Source organism: Phragmites australis, chromosome 13 (genome assembly GCF_958298935.1).
Source record: "Phragmites australis chromosome 13, lpPhrAust1.1, whole genome shotgun sequence".
NCBI lineage: Eukaryota > Viridiplantae > Streptophyta > Magnoliopsida > Poales > Poaceae > Phragmites > Phragmites australis.
Window position 1 is genome coordinate 27335275 of NC_084933.1, and position 22951 is coordinate 27358225.

The 22951-nt window shown below is 44.3% G+C and overlaps 4 protein-coding genes across 6 annotated transcripts; 1 reads left to right on the plus strand and 3 right to left on the minus strand.

Moving 5' to 3' along the window:
* Nucleotides 1-2413: 2413 nt before the first annotated feature.
* Nucleotides 2414-3555, minus strand: LOC133888933 (xyloglucan endotransglucosylase/hydrolase protein 24-like). Its single transcript, XM_062329331.1, has 3 exons — nucleotides 3209-3555; nucleotides 2928-3127; nucleotides 2414-2832 (listed from the first exon to the last, which is right to left on the minus strand). Exons 1-3 carry the CDS (start codon nucleotides 3503-3505, stop codon nucleotides 2472-2474), a joined length of 858 nt encoding a protein of 285 aa, XP_062185315.1. The 5' UTR covers nucleotides 3506-3555; the 3' UTR covers nucleotides 2414-2471.
* Nucleotides 3556-11057: 7502 nt separating this feature from the next.
* Nucleotides 11058-12565, plus strand: LOC133887635 (xyloglucan endotransglucosylase protein 7-like). Its single transcript, XM_062327584.1, has 3 exons — nucleotides 11058-11626; nucleotides 11843-12042; nucleotides 12177-12565. The coding sequence occupies exons 1-3, from the start codon at nucleotides 11336-11338 to the stop codon at nucleotides 12559-12561; spliced, it is 876 nt and encodes a 291-aa protein (XP_062183568.1). The 5' UTR covers nucleotides 11058-11335; the 3' UTR covers nucleotides 12562-12565.
* Nucleotides 12566-13058: 493 nt separating this feature from the next.
* Nucleotides 13059-15080, minus strand: LOC133887633 (xyloglucan endotransglucosylase protein 7-like). The gene is made up of 3 exons (XM_062327583.1): nucleotides 14741-15080; nucleotides 14435-14628; nucleotides 13059-13515 (listed from the first exon to the last, which is right to left on the minus strand). Exons 1-3 carry the CDS (start codon nucleotides 15035-15037, stop codon nucleotides 13101-13103), a joined length of 906 nt encoding a protein of 301 aa, XP_062183567.1. The 5' UTR covers nucleotides 15038-15080; the 3' UTR covers nucleotides 13059-13100.
* Nucleotides 15081-18947: 3867 nt separating this feature from the next.
* On the minus strand, nucleotides 18948-22386 carry LOC133889312 (uncharacterized). Of its 3 annotated transcripts, none has more exons than XR_009903900.1 (4): nucleotides 21693-22386; nucleotides 21441-21533; nucleotides 20653-21336; nucleotides 18948-19519 (listed from the first exon to the last, which is right to left on the minus strand). XR_009903900.1 is itself a non-coding variant. In XM_062329829.1 (3 exons), exons 1-3 carry the CDS (start codon nucleotides 22065-22067, stop codon nucleotides 21331-21333), a joined length of 474 nt encoding a protein of 157 aa, XP_062185813.1. In that variant the 5' UTR covers nucleotides 22068-22379; the 3' UTR covers nucleotides 18948-21330. The 3 variants fall into 3 exon arrangements, 1 of the variants encoding a protein (XP_062185813.1); XR_009903901.1 differs by having other exon boundaries at nucleotides 18948-20312; XM_062329829.1 differs by having other exon boundaries at nucleotides 18948-21336; nucleotides 21693-22379.
* Nucleotides 22387-22951: the final 565 nt, after the last annotated feature.

Below are 22951 nucleotides of genomic sequence, written 5' to 3' on the forward strand. Positions count from 1 at the left end.
TTATGTTGATAAAAAGAGAAAGCTAGTAAAGAGGTTTCTTGGTGTTGTCAACGTTGAAGATACTACATCTTCAACACTAAAAACTGTAATTGGAGATTTCCTTATAGATCATCAGTTGAGCTTTTCTATGGCCTATGGGTAAAGATATGATGGAGCTAGTAATATAAAGGGTCATATTAATGGTTTGAATAAATGTATTATGGATGGGTCTTCTCTTGCTTATTATATTCACTGTTTTGCTCATCAACTTTAATTAACTCTTATTGTTGTTGCCAAGGAGAATGGTGATTTTCAATGATTTTTTCAACAACTTTCATATTTACGAATGTTCTTGGGAATTCTTGTAAGAAGATAAGAATACTTCGAGTGGCTCAAGCCGAGTCTATCATTGAATCATTGGAATTAGGTGAACTTGAAACCGGTTAGGGTTTGAATCAAGAGATAGGCTTGGAAAAACCAGGTGATACAAGGTAGTTATCTCACTATAAAACTATATTGCATATTATTACTTTGTACCAACCAATTCGGAAAGTTCTCATCAAGATTGAGGAAGACTATAGTGGAATGGATGCTATATCGGATCAAACTATGTTGACATCATTTGAGTTCATTTTCATGTTACATTTGATGAAGAAATATGTGGGTACACAGATGCCTTAGGCAATACTTTGCAAAAGAGGGAACAAGATATTGTTAATGCTATTTCTCTTGTTTATACCACAAAGGAACAATTACAATTATTGCGGGAAGACTGTGGATGAGATATTTTCCTTCAAGGTGTCATTTCTTTTTGTGTAAAGCATAAGATCAAAATTGCTTATATGAGGGTTGCTACAAGCCGGTTGGAAGATCTGCAAGGTTCTATGGTAAAGTCATAAATAAACACCGCTTTCATGTCGATATGTTTTAGTTGTCATTAATAGGCAATTTCGAGAGCTTAATGAGCAGTTTGATGAGGTAAGCACAAAATTATTTATTCGCATGTCAGCATTCAATCATATTGATTTATTTCATGCATTTTTTTTAGTGTATGAAAATGTGCCCCAAACAGCATACGGCGAGACCCTTCTCCAACAAGGAGGCTCAAGCTTAGGGTTGAACAGTGAGTCGAAAGGAAAGGGCGAGAGAAAAAATAAGTCAGTGTAATGGGGGAAGAAACCTCTGGGGTCCCCTTTTCTCTGCCCTTTGAGGGCTTTATTTATAGAGGGAAGGGGCATGAGAAATTACCATCCTGCTTTTGAGTTATTATGTTACACACATGTGCACAGGAGAGTTCACGGACCTTTCACCATTTTACATACCATGTGATAGCGGAGGTATTATAATTACTACAGTACACTATCTAAATATCCCAGGCTGGGGCGTTTCCCCAACACATTTGATAAGGAAAATTTGGTTAAGCTTGTTCGATTTTATTCTAAGGATTTCACAAAGGATGAAATGTTGGAACTTCCCAATCAACTAAGAAATTATATCGCAGATGGGCGAAGGGATGAGAGGCTTAAAAATGTGAAAAAATCTCATTGATCTTTTGAAGTTGTTTACATGCTTCTTAAATTGGTGTTAATTTTTCTTGTAGCGACAGTTAATGTTGAGAGAGTGTTCTCTTCAATAACTTATGTTAAGAATAAGCTAAGAAATAAAATATGAGCTAATACATGAACAATTGCTTGTTCATATTTATTGAACGGGATTTTTTTTACAAGTTAAGGATGATACCATCATAATTGCATTTCAAAAGATGTGAAACCGTAAAATTAACTTGTAATTTCAAATTTTTAGTTCTTTTATATTACCTTAGATGCTGTTATTATTATATACAAATTTTACTTTGCATTTTGATATTGTTAAATATTTACAGTTATAAAAAAATCAACTATATAATATAGTATGTACCTCTAAACTCAAAATCCTGAACCCGCCACTTGCCCCGACCCTATCCGTTGCCACACTTAGTCAGTTCGGACTTCCAACGAGTTACCAGTGCCAGTAGCAGCAAAATCACCGGCGCGTTGCGCCAGTGGTCAAGTAGCGTTGCTGGTCGGGATAGTCAGAGGATTTCCCTTTTTGGCGCAGCTACCAAGCTATCGACCGACGAAAGCATGAGTTCGTGCGAATTGCATGCACGTAAAGCTAGCTACTAGTTGCTTCTATGGTCAAGGAACACTCGATGCTTTGTTTGAGTGTTTTCCCAAGAAAGAGACGTGCATGTATGGCTAGAATAACACATGCTGTTGCTACTCCAATGGCCAGACTACTGTGAACTAGGGAACTTGAGTATAAGACACTGCTTTTGAATCTTTTGCGACCAAATGAGCTATAGCATTACATACACATGTATATATTCTGTTGCATAAGCGAATGGATCAGCAAAAAACAATCAGTGAGGTCAATGCTATACGTGTAACCTTTCCTAGTGCTCTGCATGTAATTGAGTTTGCAATCAAAGGTCATCAGCGTTTAGCTGATCTCTACGGCATGGAGCACTCTCGCGGGACTCCCTGGGGGAACCTCTCGCTGTCCGCGCAGTAGTCGTACACCATGTAGTTGTCCCGCGCCCACTTCACCGCCTGCTGCGCCGTGGCGTCCATCTCCTGGCCGTACCCCCAGCCCCCGGCAACCGCCGGTGAAGCGTCCGCGGCGGTGAAGTTGCGGTACTGCGCCACGAAAGGCGCCTGCGACCAGTCCGTCTTGACGCGGCCGCCCTGCGTGGCCCAGTCCTCGGCGTCCCACAGGCTCCCGTACAGCCGCAGCCGCTGCGACGCAGGGTACGGCACGCCATGGTCCGCGTGGTTCTTGATCTCCCGGATCGGCGCCCCGTCCACGAGCACACTGCGCACAGTCGATAGATGGCACGTGCCTTGATTGTCAGCTCGACATCCATGGGTGAAAGAGGAGTGTTTTGGCGTCGAAACTCTGCTACTTACAGGATGTGCTGCTGAGTCCAGACGATGGAGTAGGTGTGGAAATCGGTGGTCGGGTCGAACCAGAGGTGGAACTGCTGCTCTTTGCCGCCGGTGCCGTTGGTGTAGACGTTGGTGTGGAGCGTGTACGGCTGGCCTGTCACGTTGCCCAGGAACTCGAGGTCGACTTCGTCGTGGATCTCCCATGGCCCCTCCGACATGAACTGCACGAGCGGGCACAAAATAGATTAGAAATCCACCATCGCGAAGCGTGTGAAGGATCGAGAAGGCTGGGCATGGCTTACGTAGCAAGTGGTGACCGTGCCTGCGGAGTTGTTGGGGGCAAGCTTGATCTGAAGGTCGATGCGAGCGAAGAGGTACGTGTCCTTGGAGCGGAACCCCGAGCCGGAGGTGCGGTCGAGCGACAGCGTCAGCACCTGGCCGTCGGGAGAGACGCTCCCGCGCCCGTTACCCCACGTCACCTCCAGGCCGTCGTCGATCCTCCCCGCCGCTACCGCCGTCGGCGTGCCAATGCAGAGCCCCATAAGCAGTGCCACTACCATCAAGCAAGCCCGCGAGCTAAAACTAAAAGCCATCTCCATTGCTTAAGTTGTGCACAAGCTTGTTCGGAGAGTCTGGTAAGATGAACGGAAAGGGGCGTAGTGATCGGTGCGTGCGTCGCCAGGCTTATATAGAGTTTGGGGGACGAGCGGTTGGGAGGACGGAATGAATTGATCGAGGCGTAGTACAGAGTACAGACAGTGCAGAGTGCAGGGCCGAGGCGCGTGTTCGCGTCTGGTTCCGGGCATCGGGCGGGCTGGCGATGCGCGGACGACAGCGGGGCTGTGCCTGCGCACGGAACGCACGAAGACATGGCAAAGGGGCACGCCGGTTTTCTGAATTCTCATCGTGCTCCTTTTCGCAGCGTCGTGCAGCTGAATGCCGGACACCCAAACGGAGCACCGGCCCGGGGCCCCAACCACCGGACGGAATGCTCACGCGTGGCTGCCAACTGTAAGCCGCGAGCACATCTCAGGCGTGGCGAAGTGCGGAGGAGCTAGGCTGATCGGATGAGCAGATGTGGCGCTGCTCCTAGCACTGCGGTTTTTTTAGGAGATTCTAGTCGATGCGGCCATGTGGGTTTCAGGTTCGTTTTATCTGTGCGACGGTGTATCTGTCGGTTACAACTGACTGTTTGCAACCGATGTTTGTTCGCCACAGCGTCACGCTCTAAGGACCTCTCTGCCGTCGAATCAGATCAGCAATGGAGATCGAGCGGTTCGTGGGTGAGAAACTGAACCTAAACAAACACATATAATTCTGATGTTGTCAGTGTGTCATAAGATTGTTTGAAACTGCGTTTACAACGCATTTGCACTTGCGAAAGCGGGATAAAAGGTTTCCAGGTTCGCATCCCGGGCATCTGACCTTTTGTGGGGCACGGACCAGTACGAGTGGAGTAGCAGTTGACCACCGACCCTGCCGGAACTAGCCGCGAGCATGCATGGCAGCACAGCGCAGGTGTTATTTTGGGCCTGGACTACTAGGCCTTTGTACGCGTTGGTCGGCATGGCAAGAACTGGCCGCCGCGTAGGTGCCGCCACCAACCCAAATCCGCATGCGTACGTGTTCCGCTGCGACCTGCGACTAGTTTTTCAGAACTCAGAGTATCGGGACGAACTGTAGCATGGCCGGAATTTGAACGGCCTTGGGAAAATATCTAGTGGTTTCTGTCGTATAGTAAAAGCGTGAAAGCAAAATTGTGGTTTAATAAAGCTTGACCATTAATTCAGCAGCAGTAATCCTATAGGAGCTGGGACTAGCTCAGGTAGTAAAAATTGTGCATGTACATCTTTAAAATTAAAAGATTTCTAGTACCTCCTAAGTCTTTTTTTATACAATCACATCTGGTAACTGTTTTTACCTGGACAATTTTACACACAAATCTAAGTCCATTGATCCTATGAAGGTGGGGTTTTTTCCACTAGGAACCATCCCTTTTTATCTTTTTTATTTCTTATGGAGCAATGCTCAGTTTGGTACCTACTATTCTTGTTGACTTTTACGATAGAATATAAATAAACTAGTAAGGTGGTCTACGCTAATAACGTGGCTAGTCTAGTTGTAATATTTTATCATAATAACATTTGATTAAAAATTAGTCTCTTTTTATTATTAAATTTATTTTATTTTGACTCTTTATTTAAATATTTTGCTTCCCAAACCATATGGAAATCTAAATGCTAATTTTTCATAATTTCAATTCCAAATTTACCTATTTATTAATTGTATTTGATGAATTATTTGGTTTAATCTAAACTGTTAGATGTTCATAATAATGAGTAATCTAAATCTTTTTTTTAATTAACATGATAATTTTGTGACTTTGAAAGCGAACATGATGGTTTTTTAACACTCAAATAATAATATAATAAATTACTTCATTACACATTTTACATTTTTTATGTCACCTAACTAAATGTTTCATAAAGCATTGTCTGTTAAAGCTTGTTTAGTACAATCATCAGCAAAGTTACCTAAAAATTCAATAGCGAAAAGTATTTGCGAACAGGAGGAAATAATTTTGGTAAACTGCACCTTATAGTTGAGTTCATGTTCTCCATGCTCGAAGGTACGAAATCGTTTCCACTATATTGCCACTTGCTTCTTTTGGCTTAGCAAGCCATCTTTTAACTGGTCCCACAAGTTGCTTCACCGTATGACGCTGCTTTATGTACCATACAAATTGTAGTAAGTGAGATTTAACATTATTGTTTCCCGAGGGAGACTAATTATAACAAGGTCTGCAGCAAGTACGACGCCTGCGCATACCAAATAGTGATGTAGAGTAATCGACAAACCGCTGTGGAGTAGCTAACCAGGCTAACGAACCGGCGGCTCAACTAAAAAAATGTGCCTCCTAAATTTCAGTGACTAAAATTTCGCCTTCTTTCAATCGATGGAGATAGGCCACTGGTGGTGAGGTTGCTTCAAATTTAGAGTTTTAGGGTCATAAGGTGTCTCTAGGCTTAGAGAGATGTCCCGAGCAGTTACTAATTTATTGGTGGATGATAAAGTGGTGGTATAGTGAGACGACAGTGGTGGCATTGGTATCGTGGGTGGTAGGAGAGTGGTGGGCGGGGTTGGTGAGAGGCGATGAAAATGGAGTGGTTATGGTGGTGATGTTCGCATGCATGGATCCGAAGACGTCTCACTGCCGAAGACGGTAGAGAAGGGTGAGGCAGGGGCGCAAGTGGATACAACGTCTAACAAAAGAAAGAGGATCCTGATATGAAAATAGAGAGAGAGGTGGAAGATGTTGCATGTGATGTCTTATCCTCATCTTGACAGCCCAGGACGATCACTCGAAGATAACTCTATTTTCAGTCACCTGAAAGATAGAACGATCCAAAAACACATCATGGACAAGAACACACGCGCATGTGTCGGTGTATTTGTCAGTTACAATTGACTGCCAAACCGGTGGTGGATGGTAGAGTGACAATGCGGCAAGATGACGGTGGTGGCACGGGATATGGGCGGAGTCGACGGCAGGGAAATGAAAATAGAGTGGTTAGTTTGGTGATGTCTGTGAGCACGGATTTAGAGGCACTAAAAATCATGTGCATGGTTCGGCTAAAACATATTATGAACTATCCATACAATAAATTTGGTATGATTTAGACCACAAATGGTAATTCTTTTTGGCTCCACAAGTCACCTAAGTATTACTGTTATAGAATAAATTGTAACATATACCAACATTCAAAATTGAATAATTCAAATTCTACGATTCTATTGGATGTGCATGTTTGCAAATAGGACCTGTACATGTTGCATTAAGCGTTGGCAAAATTTTGAGGAAAATCGAACATAATTGCTAATTATTTAGAGGGCGTTTACAAGGCTAAATAGTATGAAATGATAAAAATGCATATAAATGGAGCATTGCAAAGAAACTCACCTTTTCACCAAGTAACCTAGGGTTAAAAATAATTTTAGAAATTATTACGCCACATGATAGGAATATTAGTGAATTTTGTCAGATTTTTGAGAATTTATTTGAGGCCTTAAAAATTACTAGAATTTCTAAAAGTAACCATTTTTGGAGTTTTTTTATTTTAAAACCTATATGGGGTATTAAGGAGAATCCTTTTAAACTGTTCATCCACGAAAATACTGCTCATCCGAGTCACGCCCACGAATTTGGTGTGACTCAGGCTACCACGTCGAACCCACGTGTAAAGGCGCCGAGGTTTCCGTCAACGTGATCACTTTGGTCATACCAGACACTTTGACATGACAAAAGAGAATAGTTTCTGAAAATTTAAGTTTCGACAAATTATTATTAAAATATTAGTTTTAAAAAAGCTAAAAAAAAAAAAAAGTCGAGAAGACGATGAGCGCGCAGTGGGAGTGTGCGAGTGCTAGTGCCAGTGCGAGTGCGGGGTGTTGGGCTGGGCTGCGATTCGCTGATTTGCAAAGGGATTCACGGATTCGGTGACCCGTGGATTCCACACCCACGGGCAAAGTTAAAAACCTACTCCAGACTCGTACACTAACCCGGCAGACCCGTGGATAGAATTTAGCATCCGAATTTGCACCCGCCAGTTGCAAAACCTGCTGAGACACGAGTCTAACTGCTATCCCTAAGTAGGTTGCATGCTTGCTAAGTTTGCCATGCATGTAAGAGGGGTACAATAGAATGTATATTTTTTTAGTTCAATCGAATATAGTACTACCTAGAACGAAAATGTAACCGAGTTTACTGGAATGTCAAATACCAACACGGTCTATCTATTATTTAAATGTAGTAGCAGTATTTTCTGCACTTCGTTTGACCATAAATAATTCAGCAACAGGTATTTTCTACCCATCGCTAATGACCGACCTAATGACAATACTAGTGCACTATTCTACGATGCTGCTGCTATAGTTTTTTTCTAAAAAAAAGAAAAGGAGTGCCACGCCGTGGAAGATTATGCAAGTATTACAGGCCTGGAAGAACAAGTTCAGATAATCAGATTCCGGGCCCATGTTACCTGGAACGATGTGTGCCGCTGCCCCCGTGCCGGTTTGCATCACTTGCTCGCGGCTGCAGTGTTGCTCGTTGCACATGCGAATCCCGAGGCACGCGGGTCGTGGGTCGTGGCTCTGTGTAAGAAACTGAGTAAACCTCCTCCCGAGGCCGTAAATATCTCGCTCACTCCATTGGTGATCGGTGATTGGCCATTGCGTGGAGTATCTTTGGAGTATCTTGAGAAACCGTGTGATTGGCCTTGGGAGTTAGTGCTTCTCCAAGCTGAAAGGTGTTTACTGAAATGCATTCCGCATTTAGATACAAGTTCCTACGGGTAAGTGTGCTGTTAAAGCGTTGTAAATCTATAACTTGGCGTCGCGTACGAGAGCATTGCTTAACTTTCGCAAGTCGGTCAGATCTGCATGTAGTCGCCGTGAGACGGTGAGAGCTGTACATCACAAAAGTCAATCAACTACATGTGCATGTTAAGATACCATCACTTCACTAAATTTCATTGACAGAGAAGCAAATCTGATCGAATACTAGTACATTAGTTAAAGAGGGTGCGTCTCGAACTGTTTATACAGTCCATAGAGGCAAAAAACGAACAACTCCAAAGTCGACAGGTTCGATGCTAGATCTGCCCATTCCCATCTCCTCTGTTGGCCTCCTTGGCACCGGAGGAAGGGAATCAGACATGTGTATGCTCGTAGTGTAGGTAGGTTAGTTTATTAGGGTTTTTAAGCTGATTTTTGGTGGAGTCAGTGACGACTTCATGATGGCGTCTTTTGTTCCTCTCGAACTCGGCTGGCAAGGTCGGCGGCGAGCTCTCTAGTGAAGCTTCTGTGAGGTATGAGTATGTGTATGTTCTAGTTCTATATATAATATGATTAGAGTTCTTCTCGGTGGGCTCGTTGGTGATGGTTGCTTGTCCTCAGTTAGTCCTCTGTGTCGTTGCCAGTGACTTGGCCATCCTTGAGGTTCTTCACGACGACGCCTATGCGAGGTTTAGTGTAGTTTTTATGTTGTTGTGTTTGGGGGATTACTTTTATCCCATTGTTTGGATCTGGGAGAGACCAGGTTGTGACATTTGCTTCCTACGACGCGGAGTTGGCTGATGGGCGTCTGCGTCAACAAGTCTGATGTGGGTGGTTCTAGCTCTCTGTTGAACTTGACATTGAAGTTGTCTATGTTCTTTCAAAGTGAAAGATGCGTCCCGATGGAGATTCTGTGGCGCTGGATCTTGCAGCTTCTCAAAGTTTGGCTTCTTCGTTGAGTCTGGTGGGAGGGCTACAATTTCTCTCTAGCTTTCTGTGTTGCTTCACTTCGAAAGGATAGTGTAGGCACCGAGAAAGGAGACGGAAATGAAGAAGAACACAAGGGCACATGTTGGTCTTTTGTATTTTATTTTCTTTTGAGGGTACTGAATGTAAGAGGGGATGTAATGTTCTGCAAATTTAATGGAACTCCTACCCCTTCCGAGAAAAGAAAAAAAGAAGCAAATCTGATTGAGTTGAGGTGTGTACACGACTACACGCTTGCAGGTCAGAAAAGACATCGGTTTACCGAGGTCTGCCCTAGTATATAGCTTATGGTCTTATTTTGCACAGCTCTAATTTAAAAAAAAAAATGAGTCCAAGATGTAGACAGATTAAGATCATATTTGGCAGAGCTTCGGCTCTAATTTTTTTTAAGTTGGTCATTTCAAGCTCTAAAAATTATTGGTGCATGAGTTGTGGACAGATTAAGTGTCTTTGATTTAAATATCTTGTTCTTATTTTAGACTAAAGACAGGTATTTAAACTATTTTATTTTATCTTATAAACTACAAATTCTATATATATCTAGGAATTGGAACTCTACCATCGGAGGAGTAGCTGCCGATCTACCTTATGGGAGTATCTAGAACTTCTCCCCCCGGCCCTACTCCCCAACCTAGAGTAGCTAAGTGCGGAAGTAAAATCAATCCTTACCCTAGAAGACGAATATGGGATCCTGGAAGACGAATATAGGACTCGAGAAAGACTCAGAGGAAGTGAGCGGTTGGTACTTCAATCGCGGGCCTTTACTTTAGGATTTAGATAGCCCCTCTCTAGTCTGTAAAATACATCTCGGAAATTCGTTTAAAGGGTATAGAATAAGAATAGATAAATAAAAAGGATTCTAGGTTAGTTCAGTACAGGTATTGATTAGTAGTAGAATTGCTGGAAAATAAAGCATTACCAAACAAGGTCTAAAAGTCTTTGGTCTAAATATCTTATTCTTATATTAGACTGAAAACAAATATTTTAACTATTTTATTTTTTCTACCAACTTTAAATCTTGTATGTATCTCGGAGCTGGAGCTCTACTAATATGAATTAATAGATTGGATCGGTAGGATAAATGGCGGCATCACACTCACAACTCGCAGAGGCTCTAAGCAACTGATTACATAAAGTAACTTTCTTGTTTATTCATTGCTTAATGAAACAGGTGCACGACCACCTCTTAAATAGGCAAAACCCCCTCCCTAATAAACTCTATCTATAAGCAACTAAAAGGTAACAATGCAACTAACGAAGCTAACAACCCAAATCTCATCACCTATGCATGTAGTTAACTAATGCATCCCTGTAACCAATTAAACTAATTGACATGATCAGCTTCTGTTGGAAGTGTTGTTGCCTAGCCACACTCGAATCACCTCACCACACGGCCGCCACTCTAAGACCATATTTTCTTCATTTCGTTCCCTTTTCGATTCCCTTCTCCGTTCCTATTTCTTTTATTTTCTCTTATCTCCAACAACTTACTTTCGAGGGGAATCGCGGAGGGAAAGAAGAAAGAATCCCGTTCTGAAAGGAATGACCCTGTGAATCTTTTCGTGACGGGAACTGTGAAGGAAAACTGTTAGAGCGCTAAAGAGAACAAAAATCCCTTCACGATAGGAATTTAGGCCGTGAAGGAAAACCCTTGGCCATGGTTGGACTAGCCCGACGCCCAGCCCATAACATCTACCAAACATGGTCTAATTAAGTTTCCTTGTATTGACAATGAAGGAATCCGTGTCCATAAGGTTGAGGGTCTTCGTCCACCCGGCTCCTCTCGTGCATGCATGTGCACGGCGTGACGACTACGTAGCACTTGTAAATTACTTGAGCAGCTGGTAGCTGGGACGAGACGAAGCTTGGATTCCCGAACGAGGTCTTCCCTCCTCTCGGCCAGCCTGACACTCGATTCCTCGCTCGCCTTGCCGTCCCTCCTCCGCAAATTCCTCTACCCGGCCCTCCTTTCCTCGCCGCCTTCGTCGCCAATCTCCATCCATTGACACTCCCTATATATACACTGACCACTTGACCTCTCCACAGTGGGAACTAGAGGGCGGCCACGAAGCTAGGCAGTAGCTAGTTTCCCAACTCATAAGGTAGCCATGGCTTTGCCTTGTGGCCCAAAGCTTCGGCGCGTACTGCTTGTGGGCGTAGTCTTCTTCCTTCTAGCCATGAAGCCGGCCACGGCGACCCTGGACGAGGACATTGAGCTCATCTGGGGCGCGAGCCACACCTACTTCTTCATGGACGGCGAAACGGAGGAGCTGGCGCTCTCCCTGGACGAGCAGCATGGTTCGTGCTTCCGGTCCAAGGGCATGTACATCTACGCCACCATCAGCATCGACATCAAGCTCGTCGAGGGCAACTCCGCCGGCACGGTCGCCACTGTCTACGTAAGATCTCATCTGATCTAATCTCTCGCAGCCATCTGCATCGATCTAGAGTGACTTCTTCTTTCCCGTACTATCTTGGCATGCCAGTCAGCGCACATCTTTTTTTCTCTTTTTCTTAAACGGATTGGCCGGAGCCCGGAGATGCATGCCAGTGTACGTCAAGTAGTTGACTTTTGACACGTGGAATCTTTTGATGCACGCGCGCGTGCACTGCAGACGATCACGGAAGGGGAGTGGCAGTACCACGACGAGATCGACCTCGAGTTCCTCGGCAATGTCACCGGCGAGCCCTACACGCTCCACACCAACATATTCGCCAACGGCGTCGGCGGCCGGGAGCAGCAGTTCCGCCTCTGGTTCAACCCCACCACCGACTTCCACACCTACACCATCGAGTGGAACCCCAAGTACATCCTGTGAGTACCTACACCGGTTACATTATTGCATCTTCAAATAGTATGTACAAGAGTCGGATGCACCTAATAAGCAACTCGATTTTTTGTTCCATTGAACTCGTTTTGTGATTCGGGGCATGCGTGTGCATTTGCAGGATCAAGGTGGACGGCCGGGCTCTCCGTGCCTTCAAGAACCTCGAGGACCAGGGGTTGCCGTTCCCGACGTGGCAGCCGCAGCGCATGTACGGCAGCCTGTGGAACGCGGAGGACTGGGCGACGCAGGGCGGGCGCATCAAGACGGACTGGTCGCATGCGCCCTTCGTCACCTACTACCGCAACTACAACGTCACCTGGTGCCGGCCGTCGCCCGGCGTGGCGTGGTGCGGCGACGAGCCCAAGAACTCGACGCGCTTCGACCTGGACCAGCAGACGCTGGCCGACCTGCAGTGGGTCAGCCAAAACAGTAGGTTCTACGACTACTGCTCCGACAACAGGAGGTACAACGAGTCGGAGTTCCCCAAAGAGTGCTTCTTGCAATGAGCTCGTCTATCGCCAGATTGCCGATTGAGGGGATCGATCCGTTTCTGGGGTTGGATCCACTGATTATTCTTGGAATGGGAAAATTCCACTAATTATTTATGCACCTTTGAGATTCGTACTCAAGAGATAGATGAAAGAATTATAGGAGAGATGAACGGACGGGATAAACAGTATGTCCACGCTCTTTCTCAAGTTATCTTTCCCATTATTTTTGTACATCTGAGGAAACAGGTACAATTTTGATTCTTTATTAGATTGATGGTTTGGCCTCCTGGCCCTTTCGATCGGGTTTCCTTGCTCTTCTCGGATCATCAGATGTACCAAGATTTCTCTGACAGAGTGTTTTTTGTTCGTTTAACATTAGTTCGTCGAGAGGAAATTCTAAACAGTGCCAAATTGTTCCGATGAAGCATATCCTGTCATTGGCATTGTACACCTTTTCGTTCTGAGTATCAAGTAGTATTGCAACATGGTACGATCCGATCACACACAACGACACAATCAACCAAACAATCCGCGACGACACGGCCAGGTAGCCATCAACCGTGCCTGTCGAGGTTGCACTCGGCCGGCCGGCCCTGCGGGAACCGCCACGGATCGTTGCAGTAGTCGTAGATCATGTAGTTCTCCCGCGCCCACGCGATCGCGCGTTCGTCGTCGGGTCCCAGCTGGCGGTCCATCCACGAGCCGGCGTCGCCCGGCGCGGCATTGGGCGGGCAGCCGGAGGACGCGCCGTCGCCGGCGACGCAGGCGGTGGCCGCGTAGGCGTAGCTCCCATACGACGCGACGAACGGCGCGTCGGACCAGTTGGTCTTCACCCGCCCGCCCTGCGTCGCCCAGCTCTCGCCGTTCCACAGGCTCGCGTGCACCCTCATCGCCTGGCCGCCGAGGTACGGCACGCCCGAGGACTCGTGGTTCTTGAACACGCGCACCGGCACGCCGTCCACCGTCCAGCTTGGATCAGTACATTGCAATTAGACTTTCTTTTTTTACTAGGATCGTGCTGGTGAGAGTCTGGAGATCTAACGCATTAATTCAGTCTCGAGAGATTCGTGAATGAATGGACCAAATGGTTTAGATTTGAAGCTATTAAGCTTATTAAATTCGGTGACATTTGGTTCAGATGGTTGAAACCATTTGGGCAGAATCTAGTATTTGACTTCTCAAATAAAGAATTGATTTTCTCTTTGCTATTTCTTTTGTGAAGCTAACTTGGCATGTTAATGTTATCGTAGAAGGCTTCTCATGTGCCTGGCTCACGTGTCGCCTCCTTTTCTCTAAGAACTTCGAAATATGCAAAGCTAACTGAAGGTGCTTAACACTACTGTACATCATTACAATCATTTGGCTGTAATCTCGAAGTAACCATCTCACGGTCGTCATCAGCAAGTGCGGTAAGACGCAAGTGGTTTCTCATATGCGGTTTTTGAGGTACCAACCGACAGCGAGGAATAGATTAAATTCAGTTCTTTGTCCCTGAAATGATCGAATTTAAGCTAGCATATGCATGATTTTAAGCTTACCTCTCTTTTCAATTTCTCAGTACAGATTGTAATACGGGTACTAGCACAGTCGCAGGCTGCTGAGTACTCTCAGTCGGTGTATACGTTTGATGGGCTGAATTGAATTTTTTTATGGGCTGAACTGAATTTTTTTGATGGGCTGAACTGAATTTTTCTCTGAGAAGATGGGCCCAAACGTCGATTGCGTTCTTGTGCTCTTTCTTTCTTTATTATTTTTCCTTGTTTCCCCAACTTTCTTTTAGGATTCGGTGCACTTGTTATTTTGATCTGCTCGTAGCTACAAATTAACTGGCAGGAGTATACTTGATATGGAAATGAAACCTAAGAACGATTAGGGATTAGTCACGTACATGATGTTGTTTGGGTTCCAGAGGACGGTGTAGTTGTGGAAATCCGCTGTGGGATCAAACCACAGGTAGAACTCCTGCTCCCTGTTCCCTGTCCCCTGCACGAACACGTTGGTGTGCATCACGTACGGCTCGCCGCTGACGTTCCCCAGGAACTCGAAGTCGATCTCGTCGTGCGCGTCTCCTTCCGAAGTCAGCTGCAAAAGCAATCAGAGGGGTACTACGTCACTAGCTACGTACGTCGTCGAAATGGAAATATGGTTAGTTTGCATGCGAGAATGATCGATTCGTTTGCACGTGCAAACTGACGTAGAAAGTGGCGACAGTGCCGGCCGAGTCGCCGGGCACGAGCTTCATCTCCATGGCGAACTCTCCGAACAGGAACTGGTCCTTGGACTGGAACCCGGAGCCGGAGGCGTTGTCGAGGGTGAGCGTCACCACCTGCCGCCGCCCGCCGTCGTCCGTGACCCTGACGTGCTCCTCGTCCCATATCACGTCGAAGTCCTCGTAAAAACCACCTGCTCTGCTCGCTCTCGAGCATGTCGCGAGGCATGCAACGAACACTGCCGCCACTGCTGCTGCCGATTTAAACATAGGTCTCGGCATGTTGTTCTCGTTGGGTCGAGTGATGCAGGGGGGTGTGTGGATTTGGCATGGAAGGAACTGAAGGGAGCGTGCCCGCTTTATATTGCTCAAATCTTTTGGTTGCACGTACGTCGATTCATGACGAGTCGCGCACGTAATGTATCCAAAGTATCCAACCCACGGATGTTTGCAGTTGCGCGTAAGAAAGCACCACCATGTTGCGAATCAAATTGTTGGAGTTCGAATATAACGTTCCTTTTTTTCGTTTGAAATAATAACTTTTTTTTAGATGGAGGGTGTTCTTTCATTAAGAGAATGAAAATATCCTGATTTCTACATCTTTAGATATATGTGACCGTTAATTATTACAAAGATTGTTTTACTTGCAAACACAATTGGACAAACAAATGCCATAAATCTTGAAAAGCATAAGGGAAAGAAATTCAATCATATATTCAATTGCTAAACTTTCACCTATACTTGGCAAAAATCTCCATTGTGATGGAATACACAAGCATCTCTCAAAGACTTATGTGCATCCTACTTTTGTAGTATTGTCTAAAATCTGATCCAGTGTGTACCTTGAAAGATAACCTCTATATAAGAATTAATTCTTGGTTTATTAAAACCATATCGTTGCGGCTAAGCCAAAGAGCCCAACACATTGCTCCCGCCCTAACTAGAATTTGTTTTTTCAGCTTAACATCATACCTATTAAGCTATGAACGCATCATATGAGGCATGCTTTAGGTGGTAGTAAGCTAAAAGTAAACTAAAAAGTGCACCAAATAAACTTAGCAAAATGATATTCGAAGAAAAGATGTTAAATAGTCTCATTACTATTACAGAAACAACATTTTTCATTTCCTTGCCAATTACATTTTACTAAGTTATTCTTGTTAGAACAACTCCTTTATACAAGTAACACATAAAAACTTTAACCTTCAAAAGCATATTGAGCTTCTATAACATACGGTTTGTATTAATCACATTAGAATCTATCATTGCTATGTATATTGAGTTTACAGAAAAAGTACCACTCCTATGTAAGGGCTATTTAAAGCTATCTGTATTTTTGGTTACCTCTCTCGAAGGCACCTTTTGCTACAAGATTATACCATGTCTCGGATTTATCTTCCACTAACACTCTTCTAAAGGAGACATCCAGTGGTACTAATTTTAAAACTTCTTGAACAGTCACTTGTTTCCTGTGCATAATGTTATACAAGGATGGATACTCCTCTTTTAGTGCAGAATTATCAATACATAAATCCTTCCAAAATCTGATTTGTGAGCCACCGTGGACAACAAAATTTCCCAAAAGATAGGAACTACGATAGAGCCTTCAGGTTAGCACATACTAATCGTAGTGTTAGTTGTCAGTTTCAACGTCTGGTTAGCAAACGGATCGATGTTCAGATCAGAGGGCTTGCTCTGTTTGGCATACATGAGATAGCACACGCAATGACAACTATTTGATCACGGTCCACGCATGGGCGCATGACGAGCTAGCTGTACCGCTGCCTACTAGTAGTAGGCTACTACTCTACGTTGATACTATCAAATAGTTGCATCCAAGGTTGGGGTAATTAATGGGGTCACATTTCAGGCATCGACAATTCGACGTCGCGTGTTGCATTTCGTCTCCGTATATCTCTCTCCGAGATTTCTTATATAAACCTCATTTCTAAACCGATAATACATCTTCTTCAATCTTCTATTTCTTTTCTTTCTCACGTGAGACAAAGCTCGTGCCATTAAATCAATAGCTACTACTCTTGACACTTTAACCTAGCTTTACCGAACCTCATTCTTACCTCCTCTACACCGTCATCACTCACCGTCCATCCTCCACCACCCCTCACCGCCCCACCTCACCACTCTGCTTCCTCGACATAGCTAGTCCACTGACCTTCCTCTAAACTAGAAGAGACAAATCTATGCTAAGAAGCCCCTACCGTTAACCCCCGAGCTTTAACCAACACGTCCGTCCATCGCGGACACGGATCCTTTGCATTAATGACGATTAATTCAGAGGGATCACTGTTTGTACAGTAATATGATGTGCTACAGTCCTCTGCATTAATTAATCGCTGCTCACTGAGGATAGCGTAGCTACAGTGTTTGATCTGCTGTACCATGGGTCTGTACTGTAGCGTACTGTAGCAGTTGATCCAATCCAACTACCTCCAAATCAACGGCTGTGAAGTATTCCTAAAACACTTCACTGTAGCTCTCTAGATCCGTGTCCGTCCATCGCACCTTCACATGTGTTCACACCCGCCAATCTTGATAATATATCGACCCCTATGCAAGTTGGGGGTACGTTGCAATCAGAATGGGCGCCTGTAACTTCCATACGGAAGCGTGCTCACGGGTAGGTCTCGTCCCAGAAATGGCCGCAACGACTGCACCCTTTCCACACTCCAAACCCCACACCCAGCCGCAAAACGTCACATCTCGGCTCGGCCGAAATAACATGACCCTGCTGCAACTTATCGACTTGTTCGAGGGGAAAAGGCATATCGGCAACTGGGCCCCGCTCGACTTACTTATGGGCCCGCGCCCATTTAGCTATTGCGTCGACGCGGGCCTTGTCAGTCTCGACCCAGAGTGCATGTTAAGCTGCGCGGGGATTCAGAGCGATGTTGATTCAGAAATCTTGGCTCATTCCTCTCGAAACAAAAGAAAAGAAGACGAAACCTTGGTTGATTTGTTGTACCGCCGAACTCTGGAGGGCCCAGACTGGTTAATCATACACGACTGGCACAAAGCCGGTCCTTGGTCGACCTTGTTTCAGATTTGGGGCAGCAGATCACCCACGAGAAAGCCAACGACGCAGGAAGGTCACGGTTCGACAATGGATCGCTGCAGTCGGCGTGTGAAATTGCCCAGAATATATGGCTCACGGACGGTCTTGTGCATGGGCAGAGAAACTTCCTCCTTTGACATGCTGACACTATGCTTTGACACAAAGTAGGTAACTCCTGAAGCAGAGAGCTCTAGACACATGCTCTGTAAGTTCAGGTTTTGTGAAATCAACGTCACCTGGTTTTTTTTTGGCTTACCGTAAAGTCGACATCAGATGAACCAGCTTCGTGGTAGGTGTGCTGTGTGCTCGATCTGGTTGCGGTGGGGGTACCAGGATTTGCCTTATGCGAATTTTTTATTTTTATTTTTTAATATTTATAAAAATATATGTCTAGTTCAAAAAAATTATAAATCTAACCTGCCACCGTCCGTTGGAAAGACGATAACAAAATGTCACTTATCTAACAGGTAACACCTTAATGTGGCAAGAAAACATAGCGTACCTCTAATGTGACGATGTCGCCTTTCGAAATATTTGCAAAAATACACATCAATTATAAAAAATTACAGATCTAACCTACTGTCATCAGTTGAATGGATGACAACTTAAATTATAGATCTAACTTACTGTCGCCCGTTGGAAGGACGATAATAAGATGTCATCCATCCAACATGCAACATCTTAACGTGGTAAGCTAGCATAGGGCCCCTCTTACATGGAGTAGAAGATACTGCTCGTTCAACGAGTGACACTTTTTTCAATAGATCCACTATGATACATATATTATTGTCGCCTTTCTAATACTCGGTTAGACAACACAAAGTGTTGCTCGTTGGATAGATGACAACTTGTAGTCATCCTTCCAACCAACGAGTGACACCTTGCAGTCACTCTTTCAACGAGCGACAATAAGTTAGTTATGCAAATTTTTAAAATAAATGTGTATTTTTGCAAAATAAAAATTAAAAAATGAAAAATCTCCATTTGTTGCCTAATGAGTAGAAGACTGTAATTTTATGGGGACATGCATTGCCATGGGTTCTAAATCTCAGTCTTAATATTTATTTTGTTTTCCACATAGTGCGAAAAAATATGGTGTTGTTAAGGACAATACATAAGTTTAGTTGAAAATAAATAAATAGAGAAGATAATATACATAAATTCAAAAATAAAGAATGCCTTACACTTACTAAAATCTAAAATTACAAATACTTATTCAATGCCACTTGTCAGACTCATCACAACATCCTTCAATAGAAAGATAGACATGTGTCTCGCACAGTAATATACCTTCCCCTCTCCTACTTCATCCTCTCCCTCCTAATTCCCTTTTTGACATGATACTGCAAAACTATTAGACCTTCGACCCCAATGAGAGCAACCAGGACGAATGCAGCTGTGAGGCTAGTGTCCAAATGCCATTCCCAAACACACGTATCTTTGAGTGGTATCAGTTGGCTTGTGCGTCAGCCCTCAGCATGATGGAGCGTAGTGCAGTGGTAACCTCAGCAGAGATACAGGGATTTGAAAATAAACATTGAGGTTGAGATTTGGAGATTTTCACTATAATCGGAGAGATTTAGGTTATCTCTCGTTTCATAGTTCCACAACTAAGTCTGAAGAACATTTTCAAGACATTGTAGATATAGGGATTGAAGACAATTAAAATGATGGTACCTGCATATACTGTCCTGGTAGATTCAGCAAATGCAAGACTAACATTAGTGTGCAGCCATTTTCTCAGGCTATCATGAGCCTAAAATACCATGCAATTTTCAAACAGTAGTAACGGCTGAATCAATTATCATTGTTAGCTTTTTATCAAGCAATGGTATAACCACAAGAAAGCATCATACCAAAACTAACAAAGAAATAGCAAGCATGTGGTTTCAGCTCAACGAGTAACCTACCAAGGGAATAAATTGATTTATAGAGAGCTTTACATTCACGATATTTGCCAGCCTAAGAGAAGTTTTAAAAAAATAAGAATGAAGAAATAAAATTTCATGTTATACCTGCTTTTTATTATAAATGAAGTCAGAAAGAACAAGAGCCTTCTTGAATTCTATATTCACGTTGATCTTTCCACTATTTATTCCCTCAAACCTCTAATAGCATCATTCCAAAAAGAAAAACACAGATAATCAGAAACAACTCCCGATGATGTAAGCAACAATGTGATGCTGGCACTTCCACTCTATCTCCTAACATGTATCAGAGGAGATGTAAGCAACTACGTGATGCTGGCACTAATACCAGCATGCAGTGGAGGCAATGACAGTGGCATGCAGTGCGGCATTTCACAGCACTGATGAGACTCTTCCCAATCCATGGTTGGGTTTTTCCTTGTTAAGCAATGATGAACTGGCCATCTAGGCAATAGTCCAAGGTTAGCATTTAGCATGGCTAGCTGTGATTCTTTTTGCCTTGGCGTAAAATGAGTGTACGCTTTCAAGAAATTCAGAATAGTAAGCTTTTCCTTATCTACACAAATAGCCAAGTAGGAAAAGTTTCAAGAGGTTGGAACTAATGGTTAGATTCCTGTGGAATCCAAAGAAAAAGGAAATTGATCCTATATTTTTTTACAGTGGGGATTATCCATCGTAAACGAAAATTCCTGGAGGATTCAAAATCATAATTTTTCTTCCTCCAAAATGTTAGAATCAACCCCAGGTTTTTCATAAAAGGCTTTCACATTCCAAACAGCGAAGAGTGAAAATTCCTATTGGATATCGACTCCTGTAATTTTCCTGTGGGAATCCTTCATTCCAATAAGCACTTCTAAGCTCTAAAAACGAAAAAATAAAAGAAAAGAAAAGCGTACCTTCCACAAATTTACTTATTTGCACCCTCCAATATCTCCAGCTGAAAGAAGCGAGCAAGCATCACCAACAGAACTGCTACCGGGTAGATCCAGACTGATGTCCATGATCTCGTCAGTCTTGTTTAACTCTCCCTTTGCACACAAGGCACTTCACCTGACTGAGCAACACCCTACCAAACGTCTCCTTCTTCATCATACACGACCCCTGGCCTCGGCCCTCCTCCTCACAACAATTTCCATTGGGAGACATGAATAATAGCGACGAAAGACGTTAAGCACACATAAATTAAATTATAACCATGTATAAGATGCCCATCTGTTCCACATACAATGCTAAATCATTGAGAGAGAGAGAGAGAGAACAGCAGGAGTCAACAGCAAAAACGTGATTGCTTCATAAATTGAAAGGATATAAGTAAAAAAAAAACTCAACTGATAATGTGTGGTCTCATTCAGAGCCCCCTGTAGCTATAGTGTTATTTGCAAATAAGACGATCAGAATTGCATTATTTCATGGAAAGAACAAATGTCAGCTACAATTGTTCTAAAGTTTTAATGCTATAAAACCCGCAATTTACGATCACCAGCTTCACCTCACTGGAAGCTCGTGAACATCTGCGGCCAGTATATCTGCTACTGACGATACCCCAGTCCTCTCAAGGCCTCCAATCGTTTCAGCTATTCCTGTTTGTAACATCAAACAAGTATCCTTGTAACCACCTCTTCTAGGACAAATAAAAATAATAATCAAACCGTATTTCTATTACAAAGTGATTTGGTGTTCTCACCAATTGCATCAAACATGACTCCTCATCCCCTGCAATTGGAGGGGCACTGGGTGTCCCCAAAGCCAGAAGATTATGCTCCTCAAAATAGCGTCCCTGAAGGGAAAAAGGAGCAGTTGCGCATTTATGCTAAATTCGAATAACCAAACATACATAAGCATCTAAAAGTGGCTTGCTTGACAGAATTGAATAATCGCAGATGCTTATAGTGGAAACGGAAGAAGATCATCACCGTCTACAGAAGAGAAGCCTTACATGGGAGCTCGAATCCACGGGATCTTGGCCACCGGAGCACTTCCCAGCGGCGAACGCGCTCGCCGCTCGCACCTCAACCCGCAACTTCTCCTTGGATTGGCCCCGCGTAAGCCCGCTGCCCCTCCTGCTCAGCTGCGACGTGACCACCTCATCCCACCCTCTGCTACACCGGTCAATGGCCCCCCGTAGCAGGCTGGAGTTGCTGGAGCACACGCCCCCATCCTCGTCGGCGGTCTCGGAGAAGTTGCCACTGTAGCACTCCTCAGGCAACCCCCACGATGCGACGCTTTCCTCCTCCCTGTCCTCCGACTCATCAGAGTCCGCCGCCGAGAGGAGCACAGAGTGGCGTCCGAGCAACCCCAAGTGGCGGGTCATAGTGGTTCTCACCAGCGGCAAGCGCTTGGGGGAGAGAACATGCCAATGTCGTCGCACGCCCTGCTATGCATCGTGGGGCTCCTTGGCAGGGGGGCGCTTGGCCAGCAGAGACCGCGGCGGTGCGGCGTCCGTTCCCTGCTTGATCGAGCTGATCGCTGACTCGTCGAGGCCCTCCATGAACATAACAGTCACCGTCGTTTAGTGGGGGACGAATGGGGGGTTCCGGTTGCGGATGGGGCGATTGCGGTCGGGGATAGCTGAATCGGGGTTCGAGGATGGAGGATTTACGGATTCGTGCGGTAATGGAGCGGTGAACGCATGACTAATTTATATAGGAGAAGGAACAGGAGAATAATTAATTTAGGTAGACGATGAAAATTAATTATTTTTTTCATAATTTATGTATTTTATAGGAATATAAATATAGATAAATGTACAAGTTAAACTAGTTAAAGGATCAAAATCCTCTGATTTCATTACCACGAAGGCATGGATAAATATTAAAATGTGAGAGAATGAACGGTACCGTAACTTCAAACATGTAGCAAAATATACTGTAGTATAGTACTGTAACTGAAAATACTATAGCATCAGTACTATAACGATATTATAGCATCAGATCTGATCTACCGCTTTAAATCCAATGGTTTACGTCAATTTAAAATCAACTAACTTCACCGGTTGGTAAAATCATGGGTTCCCATTTCAAAGAAAGAGCAACTGGATCGGTGTTCCAAACTTCGACATGGTGAAAGTCCAACACCCAGCGCTGAAACGGCGTGGACAACCAGACGCTGTAGTCCAAGGCGCTCACAGCCATGGACTAGACTAGGAGCTCGCAGAGAACGCCGAAGTCACTGAGCAGTAGATCCTTCTATGGAGTG